At 32.2% G+C, this 15,369-nt stretch overlaps 2 protein-coding genes across 2 annotated transcripts; both read right to left on the bottom strand.

Annotated features, from left to right (window-relative positions):
• LOC107622619 (scopoletin glucosyltransferase) lies at nucleotides 409-2,295 on the bottom strand. Its single transcript, XM_016324588.2, has one exon. It carries the CDS (start codon nucleotides 1,960-1,962, stop codon nucleotides 511-513), a length of 1,452 nt encoding a protein of 483 aa, XP_016180074.1. The 5' UTR covers nucleotides 1,963-2,295; the 3' UTR covers nucleotides 409-510.
• LOC107622618 (scopoletin glucosyltransferase) lies at nucleotides 10,307-12,337 on the bottom strand. The gene is made up of 2 exons (XM_016324587.2): nucleotides 12,323-12,337; nucleotides 10,307-12,147 (listed from the first exon to the last, which is right to left on the bottom strand). Exon 2 carries the CDS (start codon nucleotides 12,058-12,060, stop codon nucleotides 10,612-10,614), a length of 1,449 nt encoding a protein of 482 aa, XP_016180073.2. The 5' UTR covers nucleotides 12,061-12,147; nucleotides 12,323-12,337; the 3' UTR covers nucleotides 10,307-10,611.

The raw sequence follows: 15,369 nt of genomic DNA on the forward strand, positions 1-15,369 counted from the left end.
AAGTAGTCAAAGAAACGATGGCGAAAGTAACACAGCTTTGATCTAAACCAAAAGAGTGAGGCAAAAAATTTCTTCTATACTTCAGGAAGAAAGGCTTTTCTTCCCCCATAAATTATTTTATTCTCACCTTTGGATGAGTATATGGGGTCAACCTTCTGAAATCTAATGGACAATGTGAGTACGGAAGTCTCACTCACTTTGAATCTGTATCGCTGTTAGAGCGAAGAATGGGAGGAAGAACACGCAAGTCTTGGTAATAATACAGATTTCATCTTCATATAACTTTTTTATGCAGCTTTTAGTTTTGTATTTGGCTAATATATATTATTTTACTATGTGACTTGCTCATTTGAACCCTCCTCATGATTTATACTAAAGAATATGCGAAAAATGAAAATCTATGAAACATTTACAAAAGGAAAAATATACGCATGTATACTTAGCATGATTTAAAATTACAACTGAAGTTACTAAATTAAAACGAGTAATCTATTTTTAACATATTGGAAATCAGTGCTTGTGTGAAGCCAACTCCACAATGAGTGCATCTAAATCAGAGTACGATGATCCTCCCTTTTCCACAGCACTCTTAGCCAACTGAGACAACACTTTAGCCTTATTCCTCATTTCCTCTGCTTCTTCTCCTACCATTATTTTCTTCACACCTTTCTCCACTGCCTCCCATTTAACCGTATCCCCTATCAATCTCAACCATTTTTTCGCGCCAATGGGCACTCCAATTTTAAGAATCTCAGTCACCAATTTCTCATTGTAAAACTGCTCTGCCGCAATAGGCCAAGTTACCATTGGCACCCCAGCAGTCACTGCTTCTAAAGTCGAATTCCAACCACAATGAGTAACAAAGGCTCCGATTGCTTGGTGCTCAAGAATCAACACTTGTGGCGCCCAACCTCTTATGATTAGTCCCTTTCCTTCCATTCTCTTCTCGAACCCCTCCGGCAGCCACTCATCTCCATCTTCCTTGCTTTTCTTCACTACCCAAATGAAATGTTGCCCAGACGCCTCGAGACCAATAGCAATGTCTCTTAGCTGAGAATCCGGAAAATTCGCAATGCTTCCAAAGCAAACATAAACAATTGAATTGGGCTTCTTTGTGTCAAGCCACTTCAAACACTCGTTTTCATCAATAGATGCATCTTTTCTTCTTTGAGCTTTGTCTTGAGTGTCATCCTTGTTTATAAGAAACAAAGGTCCAATATGCCATGCTTTTCTTCCAAGAACATTCCTGAAATGATCTGCATAATCTTTCTCCAGTTCGTAGAAACTATTAACCACTGTTCCATAGCTCTTCTTCTCTGATTCGATTGCTTCCTTCGACAATTTGGCAATGGGGTGCGTGCCTTTTCCTTCGTTGTGCAAAGCGAAAGGCGGCATCTGCATCCTTGTCATTTTAATCTCATCCGGTAGATTAGGAATGACAAAGTATTCCGAATCGGAAGAAACATTCTTGTGAGGCTCATAAAGTCTGGTAGATTCACTAACACACATGAAGAAGAAATTAGTTCCATGAAACATAATCCTAGGAATCCCAAACTTAGCAGCAGAATCAGTAGTCCATGGATAGAACATATCAGAGACAACACAATCAGGATTATGCTGAATCAATAACCGCTCAAATGGTTCTTGTAGAAACCTAGTGGCCTCAAAGAATAGAGGAATCTTATCCGATGAACGAATAAAGTCAACGTTATCGCAACCTTCAGGTAAACCAAAGTCAACGGGGCGAAACTCGACGGTTTTGACGTGGATACTACCATTGCCATGAGTCTTAGCTTTTCCTATGGTTTTGAAGATGAAAGGTTCGTTGATTGGTGTGGTGATTATGGTGGCTTTGGCTCCTCTTGAAGCAAAGAGTTTGGCCATGTCAACGGTGGGAATCATGTGGCCATGAGCTAAGAAAGGAAAGAAGAATATGTGCAAATTACACTCTTCACTACCCATGTTAAGCAAAAATTGTTTAATTTCGCAGATAAATTGTTGAGTTTAATATAGAAGTAAGAAAGAAGGTTAAAGTGAAGGGATGACCATTATGGTTTTGAGTGTGAGGAGTGAATAGGAATGGAGTTTTGTGCAATTATTATAGAGGTCATTCTGCTCATCGAGCTTCTAGATGAATTAGAAAATTGCTATGGTTTTCACCAATCATAATTCCCCGTTTAAATGATGACGGACAGATTTGAAACTTCTTATCTACGACTTGGTGCCTGCAGATTATTCAAAGTCCTCGCCACTAGAACAAAGTGATTGAAATGATTGGTTTCGGTTTGAAAATAAGCTCTCTTAAATAATAACTATAACTTGAAAAAAGAAAGAAAAGGGAAAAAGGTTAAAATTTTATATCAAGATAAATCAATATGAACGATATAAGATAGACTGGAGTAATGTGTGGGTAATAATTTCCACACGCACTGCATTGATCAATTTGAGCCATTTTGGCATAACGTCATGGTATACGTAGAAGCCTTGGTCCCCCTTTGCTTCTAGAAGGCTGCTGTTCGGATAACCCAATTGGGTGTATCGGACAAATAAATTATTAATAAATTTTATTATAAGATAATTATGTTCTCAAAAACTATAATTTAAGATAAATTAATTTTTTTTAAAATGATACAAAAATTAATTTGTCTAATAAAAATAATTTTTAAAAATTTTTAAAACAATTTTTTGTTAAAAATTAAAATGTCTAATTCAAAATTTTTTAAGATTTAAATTCATTTTATTTTTCTATCATTTTACTATTAGTTAACCTAATAAAATTTAGTATTTTTTCATTCTCAAATTTCAGCCGTCACCACTCTTTTATTCTCTTAAACCATCTTCTTAATTTCATATTTTCAACCTTCTTTTTCTATTTCTTTTTTAGTGGTCATCTTCTCTTTATCAAAAGATAAATTTTAAATATTTTTTTATATAACTCTCTATGATTCTATATATCTTTTAATTTTATTATATTTCTTTTTGATATTTTCAATTGTAAATTTTAATTCAAACAACTATAGTGTAGGTATTAATCTAATTTTTTATTCTCAATTTAGTGATCCTTATTATTTATTTGTTTATCTTTCGTTCTATTTTATTATATGTAATTATGTTGCATATAAATTTCTAAAGTCAATTGATCAATTTACTCATTTAGAATATATATTTTTTATTTTAAGAAATAATAATAAAAAAATATTTTTTGTCTTATTTTATTATATGTAATTTTTTATTTTTTTTTTTGTATTTGAATAATTAATGTGCACTTTAATTTTATGTTTTTAAATTTAGATTAATATATCTTTTGATAATAATGTATATTATTTTTGCCCCCCAACATAAATTTTCTGGGTCCGTCATTGCATGCAATAAAATATTTTTGTTCATTCTTAAGTCTTAACACCCAATAATCAAATCATCATTACCGTTTCTGTCAAGACTATAGTTTTGTTTACGAACCTGGCCAAAGTTCCTATTTTTCTCTGTCTCAATCGTTAATAATCTTGCTGTTGGTAAAATTAGAGATATCTTCCTATTCCTCTTTGGGTCTCAATAACGAATAAATACAGATTAAAAATAAATTAAATTATTATATATATAAATGAAATTACTTAAATAATATTTAATCTATTCTACTCCTTAGACACGTATAGATTATAGTCATTCTCGTAACGATAACCAACTGAAATAATATCGTAAGTTAAAAACATTTAGAATTTGTGCAAATTCAGACCATTTCCTTGTTCTTTGAAAATCTTCTATATCCCTGATAGAGTTGAATCGCAATCCCTTTTATAAAAAAAGAGTTACGGATGTGGCTTTGATGTGTTGGAGACCAAAATTCGAAAGTCACTATTTATATTTGAGTGTGACACCTATTAAACCCTAAAGCTAAATAAAATATTATCTTTGATTTTATTCTCATTTAATTCTAAATCAAAAGTAATAATGACTTATTTAATTCAGCATTTATGATAATAAATGAGATGATCATTATATAAGTCATTTAATGTAAAATAGGTTAATTTGCGATTATAATTAATATATGTATTGTCCATGAATAGATTAGGAAATAATAATTTTGTAACAAAATAATCATTCAATTTGAATTACAATTAATTGATTGATAGAAATAAATTGAATTTTTTCTTTGACAGCTCGGTCAGAAAGCTTCTCCGGAGTTTCGAGTATTTTGATTTCGTACGGAGATAGTGGATAAAGATGTGGTTGCGACTGCCGCTGGGTGTGAGCCGAGAGAAAAGGATTTATTTGAGGCATTTAGTCTATGGGTTCGACAATCGAGGTAAGGGGTTTCATTTTTAAAATTACAAGTTTTTAATTTAAGAATGCCAAAAAGCTTATTGAGTAATTGCAAATAATTTACACGTATTTTGTGTGACTAATTGATGAGAATTGGTTGTAATTGTGAGTGTTGGTCAATTTGGTGTTGCTTGTTAAATTGCAATGTGATTTGAGTTTATGAATTGGGTTTGAATTGAGACTGTGTTTGATACTGGAATTTATGGTTATGGAAGTGGATGGTAACTGATTTTGGTATTAGTATGATGGGAATAGGTGCTGATGAAGGGCTGGTAAAAATACGCAAGAAGGTGATTTTGGTTAGTATTAAATGTTAAACGAGTATGATCAGAGAGATTTGTAAAATCTGAATGAAGAAATGAATTTCCTTTAATTTTCAAAAGCAAAAGATTGAAACGGGCTAATTTTATTGAAATAGAAAGAGGCTTAGTTTTAAAGAGAATGGTTTGATTTTATTTGATATTTTGAATGATGTGAATATTGAAAACGATTTATTACTTGGAAATATTTTGAAATGGATTTGAAAGATAATTAATGGAATCTCTGCCACAGGAGAGCAGAGAATAACGATTAGAGAATATATTAACTAAAAGGATATCTGGCATAGGAGAGTAGAGAACAAAGATTAAAGGAATATATTAATTAATGAAATGACTGCCACAGGAGAGCAGATGTGACATTGTTTGGGCCTTAGTGCCAAATGTATAGTGGGGACGCCCACACACTGAGAACTGTTTTCCAGATGTACGCTTATTGATTTGGAAAGTCACACTGTATGCGGCCTATCCGTACGACTTATAAGCACACCGTATACATCTGGAAAGCCATATCTGGGACTCGTGTCCGGGTAATGTCGGGAGCGGGTAGACAACCGACACATGATCTCATGGCCTGCATTAGGAATAGACATGCATCATGTTGTTTGCATATTTGTATTTGGTTGTGTTTGCTTGTATTACTTCTCTGTGATTGCGCTGTTTGACTTATTTGTATGTTGGTTTGAATTCCTTACTTGTACTGTTAGTTCACAGATGAATTGAGGTGAGATGTTGTGGTTGAAAAATGATTATGTAGCTGAGAGGTGGTTAGTATGACTAATTTTGTGGTTAAAATCTGTTTTGAGTTTAGAAATTTAAAGAAAAGTAATTAATTATCTAAAGTAGAAATAAAAGTATTTTCAAAGGTTTAACAAAATAGTTTTACTAAGTAAGTTAATTATTTGCATTAAATTCATTACTTTTATAGCATTTCTATTCCCTACTGAGAACATGTGGTTTGTTCTCACCCAAAATCTTCCACTCTTTCGGTGACACAGGTTCAATTCGGAGATTCAGTAAGAAGTTGCAAACGATTAGTAGCTTTACTTGTGATTTCTGTTGTTTTTATAGAGTTTCCTCGCCCTTGTTGCTTCAGGGTCTTTATTTTATCCAGAGGGTTAGGTATTGTATTTGAGTTTTATATTAAATTTAATTGTATAGCCTCTATTATTATTAATAATTATGTGATTATTATTATTTGAAGATCTTTTGTTATGTGATTTTAATTACTAAAATCTATTTTCTGGAATTTTCTTAAAAACGGAAACGCGATATCGACGTAAAGGCTCAATATTAAACAGTTAAATAGTAAATAAGAAAAATAGGTTAGTAACTCCTCACTTCTGGTACGGTCATGACGTGTTATAAGTTCGAATGTTACAAAAATGCTTTGATTAAAAATATGAGGGGTTAATTATTATTCATTATTAATAATATATCGATTATATCAAAAAGTAAAAATATAATTTTCTGCATTTACACCATTAGAAGAATTAAATTTCATGAGAAAAATTTTGTCAAAAAAAAAGAATAAAATTGCATACATAATGAATTTAAAAAATAAATATCGTTTTAAGTAATTATGCTTTTTTTTAATAAATAGTAAAAAATTAAATATCATAAACTATATTCTTTCAAAAGTAACCCTTTTAAGTGTTTTCTTTGTCCAAGTGTAGTTCATTGAATATGATTTAAATTCTGTGTGTATTTTTTTCTGATATTAAATTTAATGAACCAACAAGGAGAAAGGGACTCATATAAACAATAAGAGTGCAATACTGAAATTCACTTGGAAGCTTCGTAAGGAAAAATTGTTTAGTTAAACTTCAATATTTTTAGACGTATGCATGAACTGTATAACAAGTCCAAGTCCAAGTCAAAGTCTTCGAAATGTATTAATTTAAATATTCATATACATTTATTTTTATGTAAAGTTAATAGTTGAGAATTATTAAATAATTTAATATATTTAACTAAATTATCATATAATTATTTTTAATTATTAAATTTACATGAAAATAACTACATGTGAATTTCTATTAAAAAAAAAATATAAAAAAAATGACACGTTTTAGACTTGAACACATGTCTAATATATATAGTTATTAAAACTGGATCGAATTCTCTAGTCGGACTGAAAAATTGGTGAACTAGTCACAAAGTCAGTTTGATTGAGATATCTGATTGTAGAAAAAAAAGAACCAATAAAAACTAGTTTGGATCGGCCGATTTTGATGAAAACCAATGAACTGACACTTTTAAATAACCCAGCTAATTCGAATTTTTTTTTTTTGTACGCCATTGCCTCCAAAACGATGCTATTTTCCTTATTTAAAAAAAAAAAATCCTAATCTAATTACCCGAAGAACACACTCCCTTGCTCTCTCTCTCAATCTCACTCAGTCTCTAGAGGCACTCTAGTCTCACGCTTACAAAAAAACCACCGGCCACCGCCATTGCACGGTTGTTGCCACGATTGCCGACTTCTTTGCCTCGTCTCCCCAGCTCCTATGCATCTCCGTCATCATCGGCACATCTCTTGTTGTCGGTGTTGCGTCCTCGTCTGGCGTTACTCATTATCGCTGCTACTTCTACCTTGTCAATCTCTGCTTTGCCGTACTTGAACAGCTTGGTTTCGCTCTTTTTTCCTGCATTTTGTAAGCAAAATGTAAATCCCGAATAATTAGTAAATAATTAACCAATAAATTAATATACGAATTTTGACACTAATTTAAAAAAATTTGGCTCGAAAACGGACTAACGAACCGAACCGATTAGACCGGACCCAAATGGCCTAAACCCACTCACATAACTCCCCAGATATAAATTAAAATCAGCTTTTTTCCCCTTCTCATTACCATTTCGGGCAGCAAGAAAGGAAGGGAAGAAGCAAATCTAAATTTCCAAAAGTCTCCAAATTTCATTTGTCCATAATTTTTAATTCGGATCTCCGATTGACGAGCTGTCAGCGACCACGCATTCTTCTCAAAATTATCTACAAAACCCACTAAAAATTTTGATAAGAGAATCACGTTTTCTTATCCAGTTATTCCCTCTTCAAATCGTGATTTTGAGTTTTAGTATTGAGAGATTTTGTGATTTTGATGATTTAGTGATACTCTAGCGGAGGATAATCATTGAATTTTGTCTATTTGACTCATGGGTAATGATAAAAAAACCCTAACCCTTGTGAATTGGTGATTTAGTGAGCTCAATGTTGATTATTGTGATATTGTATGAATTAGATCGTGTATCTTGTTGAATTGGAGTTAAATTGGTGGATATTGGAAGCTTGGAATTGAATTCTAGGAGCTGAAAATTCAACTGGTGAGGAGTTGGAGCTTGAGAGCTTGAGGAATGGTGGATAATTGAGGTGTTCCGGGTTTAGGGAAGAATCGGTCAAGGTATAGTTTCAGTTTCTCGTAACTAAAATATAATGTGTCGTGAAAACTTTGGCTAGTTAACTTTAAGATATGATTGAAATATTGTTGTTGATGCTGATTGTGATGGATTGATATGCCTATGTATTAGAGACTTTGAGGTTGTTGTTGGTGCCATATTGGTTGTGGTGTTGATATTGTGTTTGATAGAGATAATTGATGATGTTATGATAATGATAATGATGATGATGTATATTAAACTTGAATGATTATCAATGGATATGACTAAATGATTTATAATGAATTTGGAAAAAAAAATTGTTTTGAGCTTGACCTGGCAAGGTTCGTGGTGGTTTACCGCTTGTCCAGTGTCAAAATGAATGTAGGGTTCGAGGTGGTTTACTGCCCACATGGTTTTAAATAAGAATGCTTTGTGGGGTTCGTCGTGGTGTACCGCCCACATGTTTTTAAAAGTGAATGTTATGTGGGGTTCGTGGTGGTGTATCGCCCATGTGTGTGTGTTGTTTTCCAATTGAAGATCTTGCGAGGTTCGTGGTGGTGTACCGCTCACAATAGTGGGGTTCGTGGTGGTGTACCGCCCACCGATTTCAAGAGGACAATATTCGGATTGGCTACCAGATGTGTCAGGTTCTGACAAAGTAACCGACACGTGAGCTCACGGCCAGTAGAAAAGGCATGCATCATATGCATTTATGTGTCTTGTTTGGTTTTTCAATCTTGGGTTTGCAAAATTGATATTCATGCTTAATTATTTTATGTTCTGTTTGCTGTATCTGTATCCTACTTGTGTTTGCTTTGTCTGTATTGCTTGTCTGTGCACTAGTGCTTTGGAGGATTGGACGAAGGCGTAATTTAGGTCTTAAGTTAGAAAGGAATTAAAAATAAGAACCAAAAGGAATTAGAAATAAGAACCTTAGATAGCCTACCCTATTTATGGTTTTCAATTTTATTTTTAAGTTTGAATCTATTGTCAGAAGTTCTAGGATCGCCTCTAACTTTTCCGGGACATTATATATTAGTTATGTGGGCATCGTTACCATGCTGAGAACCTCCGGTTCTCATTCCATACATATATTTATAGTTTTCTAATGTAGGTCGAGAGGCACCTTGCTAAGCGTCTGGATTTACTCAGCAAGCGAAGTTAGGGTGCTAGTTTTGATATTTTGCTATGTGTATATAAGTCTAGACAAATTCTCTGTGTATATTTCTATATATTTTTAATCTGATCCTCCTAGAGGCTTTTGGATGGAGAACTAAGTGTATGCTTATGTATTTTAGGTTTATTGGGTTACATATATGTATATATATTTATGTAAATATTCTCCAGCCGGCCTTGATTTCACAAGTCGAGCCAGGAGTTTGACATTATGTGTCTTTTGACCCTCTGCTCTTATTATATTCTTATGTCGTTACTTTTCTTCGTATGCAAGTTTATGTTCACGCGAGCGATGCGCTTTTCTTTTTGTGACTTATTGCTTAAACTTTCTTTCAAGACTCCTCGAATATAAAATTTCCTTCCAACTATATACTAATAATCGAATTGATTAATTACCGATTTGATTTTCATCTATACATATCTCTACAATTAGTAAATAAGACAATCACATGTTTTCTTACAATCCAATTATTTTCATTTGAAAATATTTTCACCTTTTAACATTAAAAGTGCTAAAAACATAAAAATATCGTTTTCGAATTTCTATGCGTTTTAGAACGTATTATCAATAAAATATTTTTATTTATTTAAATCAAATATATTTTTAAATTTATTTTTATTTTTTTGAAATAAAAAAAATATAAAAGAATAAAAAGATAAACAACCAACTAGGGTGTACATAACACGATCCAATCCGAAGATTTGGTCCGAACCTAAATACTTTAAGAAATAATTTAGTGTGATTTCAATAAATTTAGATCTAAAGTAACGGTCTAAAAAATAGATCCGATCATTATTTAAAGTTGGATCCGGGTTAAGACGAACCCGACTTTATCCAATCTATGTGAGCTTAAAATAATTTTAACATTATATTATATTAATTATAAGCTTATTATTTTATTTTTAATCACACTTGTTGAATTAGAAAATAGATAAAAAAAATATGAAATTAAAATTTATGGACAAATTCAAATTTAAATATGGATATCAACTTTTCCGTAACAAATATATTTTTTTCTTCTTTATAAATAAGTATATCAAAATTTTTGACATAACGTAAAAATTTAAAAAATAGACCCAATCATTATTTAAAGTTAGAACCGAATCAAAATAAACACAATTTCACCCTGTTCATATACACCCCTACACCCTACCCCTGAACTTTTCTCTCTTATTATTGCCCTCTTCCACTTGCAAAAAAGTTGAAAACTAAATATGATAACTACGCTTCACTAACCAACAAATATATACACATTATTGCATATGTCTTAACGTTTTATACTAAGCAAATTTAACATCTTTAAGAGAGAAAATAAAAACAAACAAAGGACCCAAGCTAAGCTCAATTCAATGAACTTAAATAAAAGTAGAAATAACAAACACAGAAGTCTTCTCCATTGTTGTGTGGACGATATCATCAATGCCTCAGGGAAACCAACTCATGAATGAGTGCACCCAAATCAGAGTATGATGATCCTCCATTTTCAACAGCAGCGTTAGCCAACTGTGACAACACGTTCGCCTTCATTCTCATTTCCTCTGCTTCTTCTCCTACCATTATCTTCTTCACAGCCTTCTCTATTGCCTCCCATTCAACACTAACCTTAACCATTCTTGCCCATTTTTTTACACCAACAGGCACACCAATCTTAAGAACCTCAGTCACCAATTTCTCATTGTAAAATTGCTCTGCCCCCATAGGCCAAGTTACCATTGGCACCCCAGCAGCCACTCCTTCCAAAGTCGAATTCCAACCGCAATGCGTTACAAACGCTCCTATTGCTTGGTGCCCAAGAATCAACACTTGTGGCGCCCAACCTCTTATGATTAATCCCGTTCCTTCCATTCTTTTCTCGAACCCTTCCAGAAGCCATTCCTCTTTAGCTTCTCCCTCTTTCTTGTTGTTTTTCACCACCCAAATGAAATCTTGCCCTGAAGCCTCAAGACCCAAAGCAATTTCTCTAAGCTGAGAATCTTCAAAGTTCGCTATACTTCCGAAGCAAATGTACACAACTGAATTGGGCTTCTTTGTGTCGAGCCACTTCAAACACTCGTTTTCATCAATAGATGCATCTTTTCCTCTTTGAGATTTCTCTTCAGTATCTTTATTGCAAAGAGAAAGAGGACCAATATGCCAAGCTTTTCTTCCGAGCCCATTCCTGGAATAATCTGCATAAACGCTCTCGAGTTCGTAGAAGCTGTTAACAACCACGCCATAGCACTTCCCCTCTGATTCATTGGCTTCCTTAAAGAATTCAGTCAGTGGATTTGTTTCGCCGGTGATCGAAGCAGGCGGCAACTGCGTCCTCAACATTTTAATCTCGCCAGGTAGATTGGGAATCACAAAGGGTTCCGAATCTGAAGAAACATTCTTTTGCGGCTCATAGAGTCTCATACATTCGAGAGCACACATGGAGAAAAAACCAGTCCCGTTAAACACAAGCCTGGGAATTCCAACCATGGAAGCAGAATCAGTAGCCCAAGGGAAGAACACATCAGCAATGACACAATCAGGCTTATGCTGAAGCAATAGCTTCTCGAATGGCTCTTGAAGCAACCTAGTAGCTATAAAGAACACAGGAAATTTATCCGGCGAAGGGATTAAGTCTCCATTTTCGCACCCTTCTGGTAAACCAGCTTTAGAACATGGAAACTCGATGGTTTCTATGTGGATATTGTTGTTGTTGTGAGTTTTGGACTTGCCTATGGCTTTGGAGATGAGAGAGGCGTTTACTGGGGTGGTGACTATGGTGGACTTAACCCCTCTTGAAGCGAAGAGTTTGGCCATATCAACCATTGGGATCATGTGGCCATGAGACAGGAAAGGGAAGAAGAATATGTGCAGGGAAGAAGATTCCCTACCCATGTTTTCAGTTTGTGACTCGTGAGTAAGAGAAATGAAGAATTTTGAAGCCAAATTGTCGACTTTGGTTAAGCAGGGGATTTTATTTAAGAGCAATGCTAGGGCCAGTAACATTTGTGATTCGTAGCCATCAATTAGTCATCAATGATGATTTGATGGTGTGAGATTGATGTGAGATTTCATCCAATGACTCACCTTTCTCTGCTGGTTACATGCTAGCCAAAATGCAATAAAATTGCTTACCCTAGACTTTTCCTTTATTTAATATTTGGTATGATTAGGTTTCGGTGGATACGAGTTTTATAGAAAAAGCCGTGGAGCTTCTAGATGAATCAGAACCATATATGCTAGAAGAAATATCATTCATTTACCAATTACTCTTTCATTAGGTGGCTTTTACAACAATTCTTTTTCTTCCTATGAGGCGTCGTCGCAAGAAGTCAACTATCATGGACACAAACCACCACACATTCTTCAACTTCCGTACTCATCATTTAGAGCAATATATGATATGTTATCCATGAAGCATTTATAGACCATGGTGTTATCATGTATGCATAAATAAAAAAAATTCTGTAATTAAGCTTAAGTCATTTACCTGTTTGTGTGGTATATTATAGTGTGAAATTACTTTCAATTTTTTGTTGTGCAATGATATTATGGTTTAATTTAAGCTTTTGTTTTATAACTGTGTTATGATTTTATCTCATCATTTTCTTTTAGATATCAAGTTGATGTATTTTTATTTATTATTATTGAAACAGATGTAATATAAAATTTGTAAAAAAAAAATAAAACTCTCACACTCAATTTATTTTATTGTAGTCTTTTATCTCTTCTATTTCTTTTTATTTTCTTTTTATTCATTTTTTTTAAATATCATATAATTTATTATAATTTATACCAATTAATTAATTATAATTCATTATATCAGTTAGTTTAATTCATTAATTTATAATATGCATGATAAAATAGATTATTTGTTACTTATACGTTTATTCTTCTAAAATCTAAATCTGAATAATTATATTTTTAGTTTTAGTTATGGCCAATTACTCTTTTATTAGGTAGCTTTTACAACAATTCTTTTTCTTCCTATGAGGCGTCGTCGCAAGAAGTCAACTATCGTGGACACAAACCACCACACATTCTTCAACTTCCGTGCTCATCATTTAGAGCAATATATGATATGTTATCCATGAAGCATTTATAGACCATGGTGTTATCATGTATGCATAAATAAAAAAAATTCTGTAATTAAGCTTAAGTTATTTACCTGTTTGTGTGGTATATTATAGTGTGAAATTACTTTCAATTTTTTGTTGTGCAATGATATTATGGTTTAATTTAAGCTTTTATTTTATAACTTTGTTATGATTTTATCTCATCATTTTCTCTTAGATATTAAGTTGATGTATTTTTATTTATTATTATTGAAACAGATGTAATATAAAATTTGTAAAAAAAAAATAAAACTCTCACACTCAATTTATTTTATTGTAGTCTTTTATCTCTTCTATTTCTTTTTATTTTCTTCTTATTCATTTTATTTTTTTTTAAATATCGTATAATTTATTATAATGTATACACCAATTACTCTTTCATTAGGTGGCTTTTACAACAATTCTTTTGCTTCCTATGAGGCGTCGTCGCAAGAAATCAACTATCGTGGACACAAACTACCACACATTCTTCAACTTCCGTGTTCATCAATTAGAGCAATATATGATATGTTATCCATGAAGCATTTAGAGACCATGGTGTTATCATGTATGCATAAATAAAAAAAATTCTGTAATTAAGCTTAAGTCATTTACCTATTTGTGTGGTATATTGTAGTGTGAAATTACTTTCAATTTGTGTTGTGCAATGATATTATGGTTTAATTTAAGCTTTTGTTTTATAACTGTGTTATGATTTTATCTCATCATTTTCTCTTAGATATCAAGTTGATGTATTTTTATTTATTATTATTGAAACAGATGTAATATAAAATTTGTAAAAAAAAAAAAATAAAACTCTCACACTCAATTTATTTTATTGTAGTCTTTTATCTCTTCTATTTTTTTATTTTCTTCTTATTCATTTTATTTTTTTAAATATCATATAATTTATTATAATTTATACCAATTAATTAATTATAATTCATTATATCAGTTAGTTTAATTCATTAATTTATAATATGCATGATAAAATAGATTATTTGTTACTTATATGTTTATTCTTCTAAAATCTAAATCTGAATAATTATATTTTTAGTTTTACTTATGAACAAAATATCTATCTACTTAATATACTAAAACTGGGTTTTCCCCCAATAATGAAAGTGAGGTGTCGATCTCTCGTAACTCCGTTTTCCCTCCAAAATGAACTTTCCTATTCTCTATTCTAAATTATTTTATAAAAAAATATATTTCACTTTTATTATTGATTAGAAGATAACTGATGTTGGGATTTTTGCCAGTAAAGAATTTCATAAAAACAGTCGCGTTGTAGATATATTCTCTAAACCGACAGAAATCCCTTCGTACAAACGTTGTGGTTGTCACAAGTAACAAACCCCTAAATAAATTGATAACCGAAATATTCAAACCTCGGGTCGTCTTCTCAAGGAACTGCAGGGAAGTATGTTCTTATTATTGGTTATGGAGATTGTAGATTTTGGGTTTCAAGAATGAGGAATGAATATGACAATTAATTTAAATGACAATTAAAGATAAATAAATAACTATAAAATAAATTTTTGGCAAGGGATGAGAAATTGGAAGTCCAGATTAGTTACCCTTCTCAATAATAAAGAAGATTGAATCTTAATTCCACTTAGTTGACCTTTACTAAAGCAAAGGAAAGTCAAGGGACTAATTAGCTTGATCTTCGAATCCTATTTATTTCCTAAGAAAAGGTTGGGATTATTGAAGTTCAGTTTAATTAGCAAAGATAACAGTTATCTTTTATATTGAGCTAAGATAACTCCTGAGTTACGGATTTCTTAACCAAGACCAAAAGGGAAAAAGTAAATCTATTGGAATAAAGATGTCTTTAGAGTAAAAGCAATAATAGCATAAATAGAAGAAAGCAATATTAAACTGAGATACCTCAAATAACATTAATTCAAATAATCTGGAACATAGAAGAATTCATAAATTAAATGGCAAAGTAAATAATCAACTAAAGTAATGGAATGAATAAAAGTGAAAGGGAAGCTTAAAATAAAGGAACATTAAACCTGGGATTGAGAGTCACTCATAAAACTAAGAGAAGTCCTAAATCCTAAGAGAGAGAGGAGAGAACCTCTCTCAAAACTAGATCTAA

Source organism: Arachis ipaensis, chromosome B10 (assembly GCF_000816755.2).
Source record: "Arachis ipaensis cultivar K30076 chromosome B10, Araip1.1, whole genome shotgun sequence".
Taxonomy (NCBI): Eukaryota; Viridiplantae; Streptophyta; class Magnoliopsida; order Fabales; family Fabaceae; genus Arachis; species Arachis ipaensis.

Excerpts from the sequence above, each read along its gene's own strand:
- LOC107622619 (XM_016324588.2), bottom strand. The coding sequence starts at position 1,962 with ATGGGTAGTGAAGAGTGTAATTTGCACATATTCTTCTTTCCTTTCTTA.
- LOC107622618 (XM_016324587.2), bottom strand. The coding sequence starts at position 12,060 with ATGGGTAGGGAATCTTCTTCCCTGCACATATTCTTCTTCCCTTTCCTG.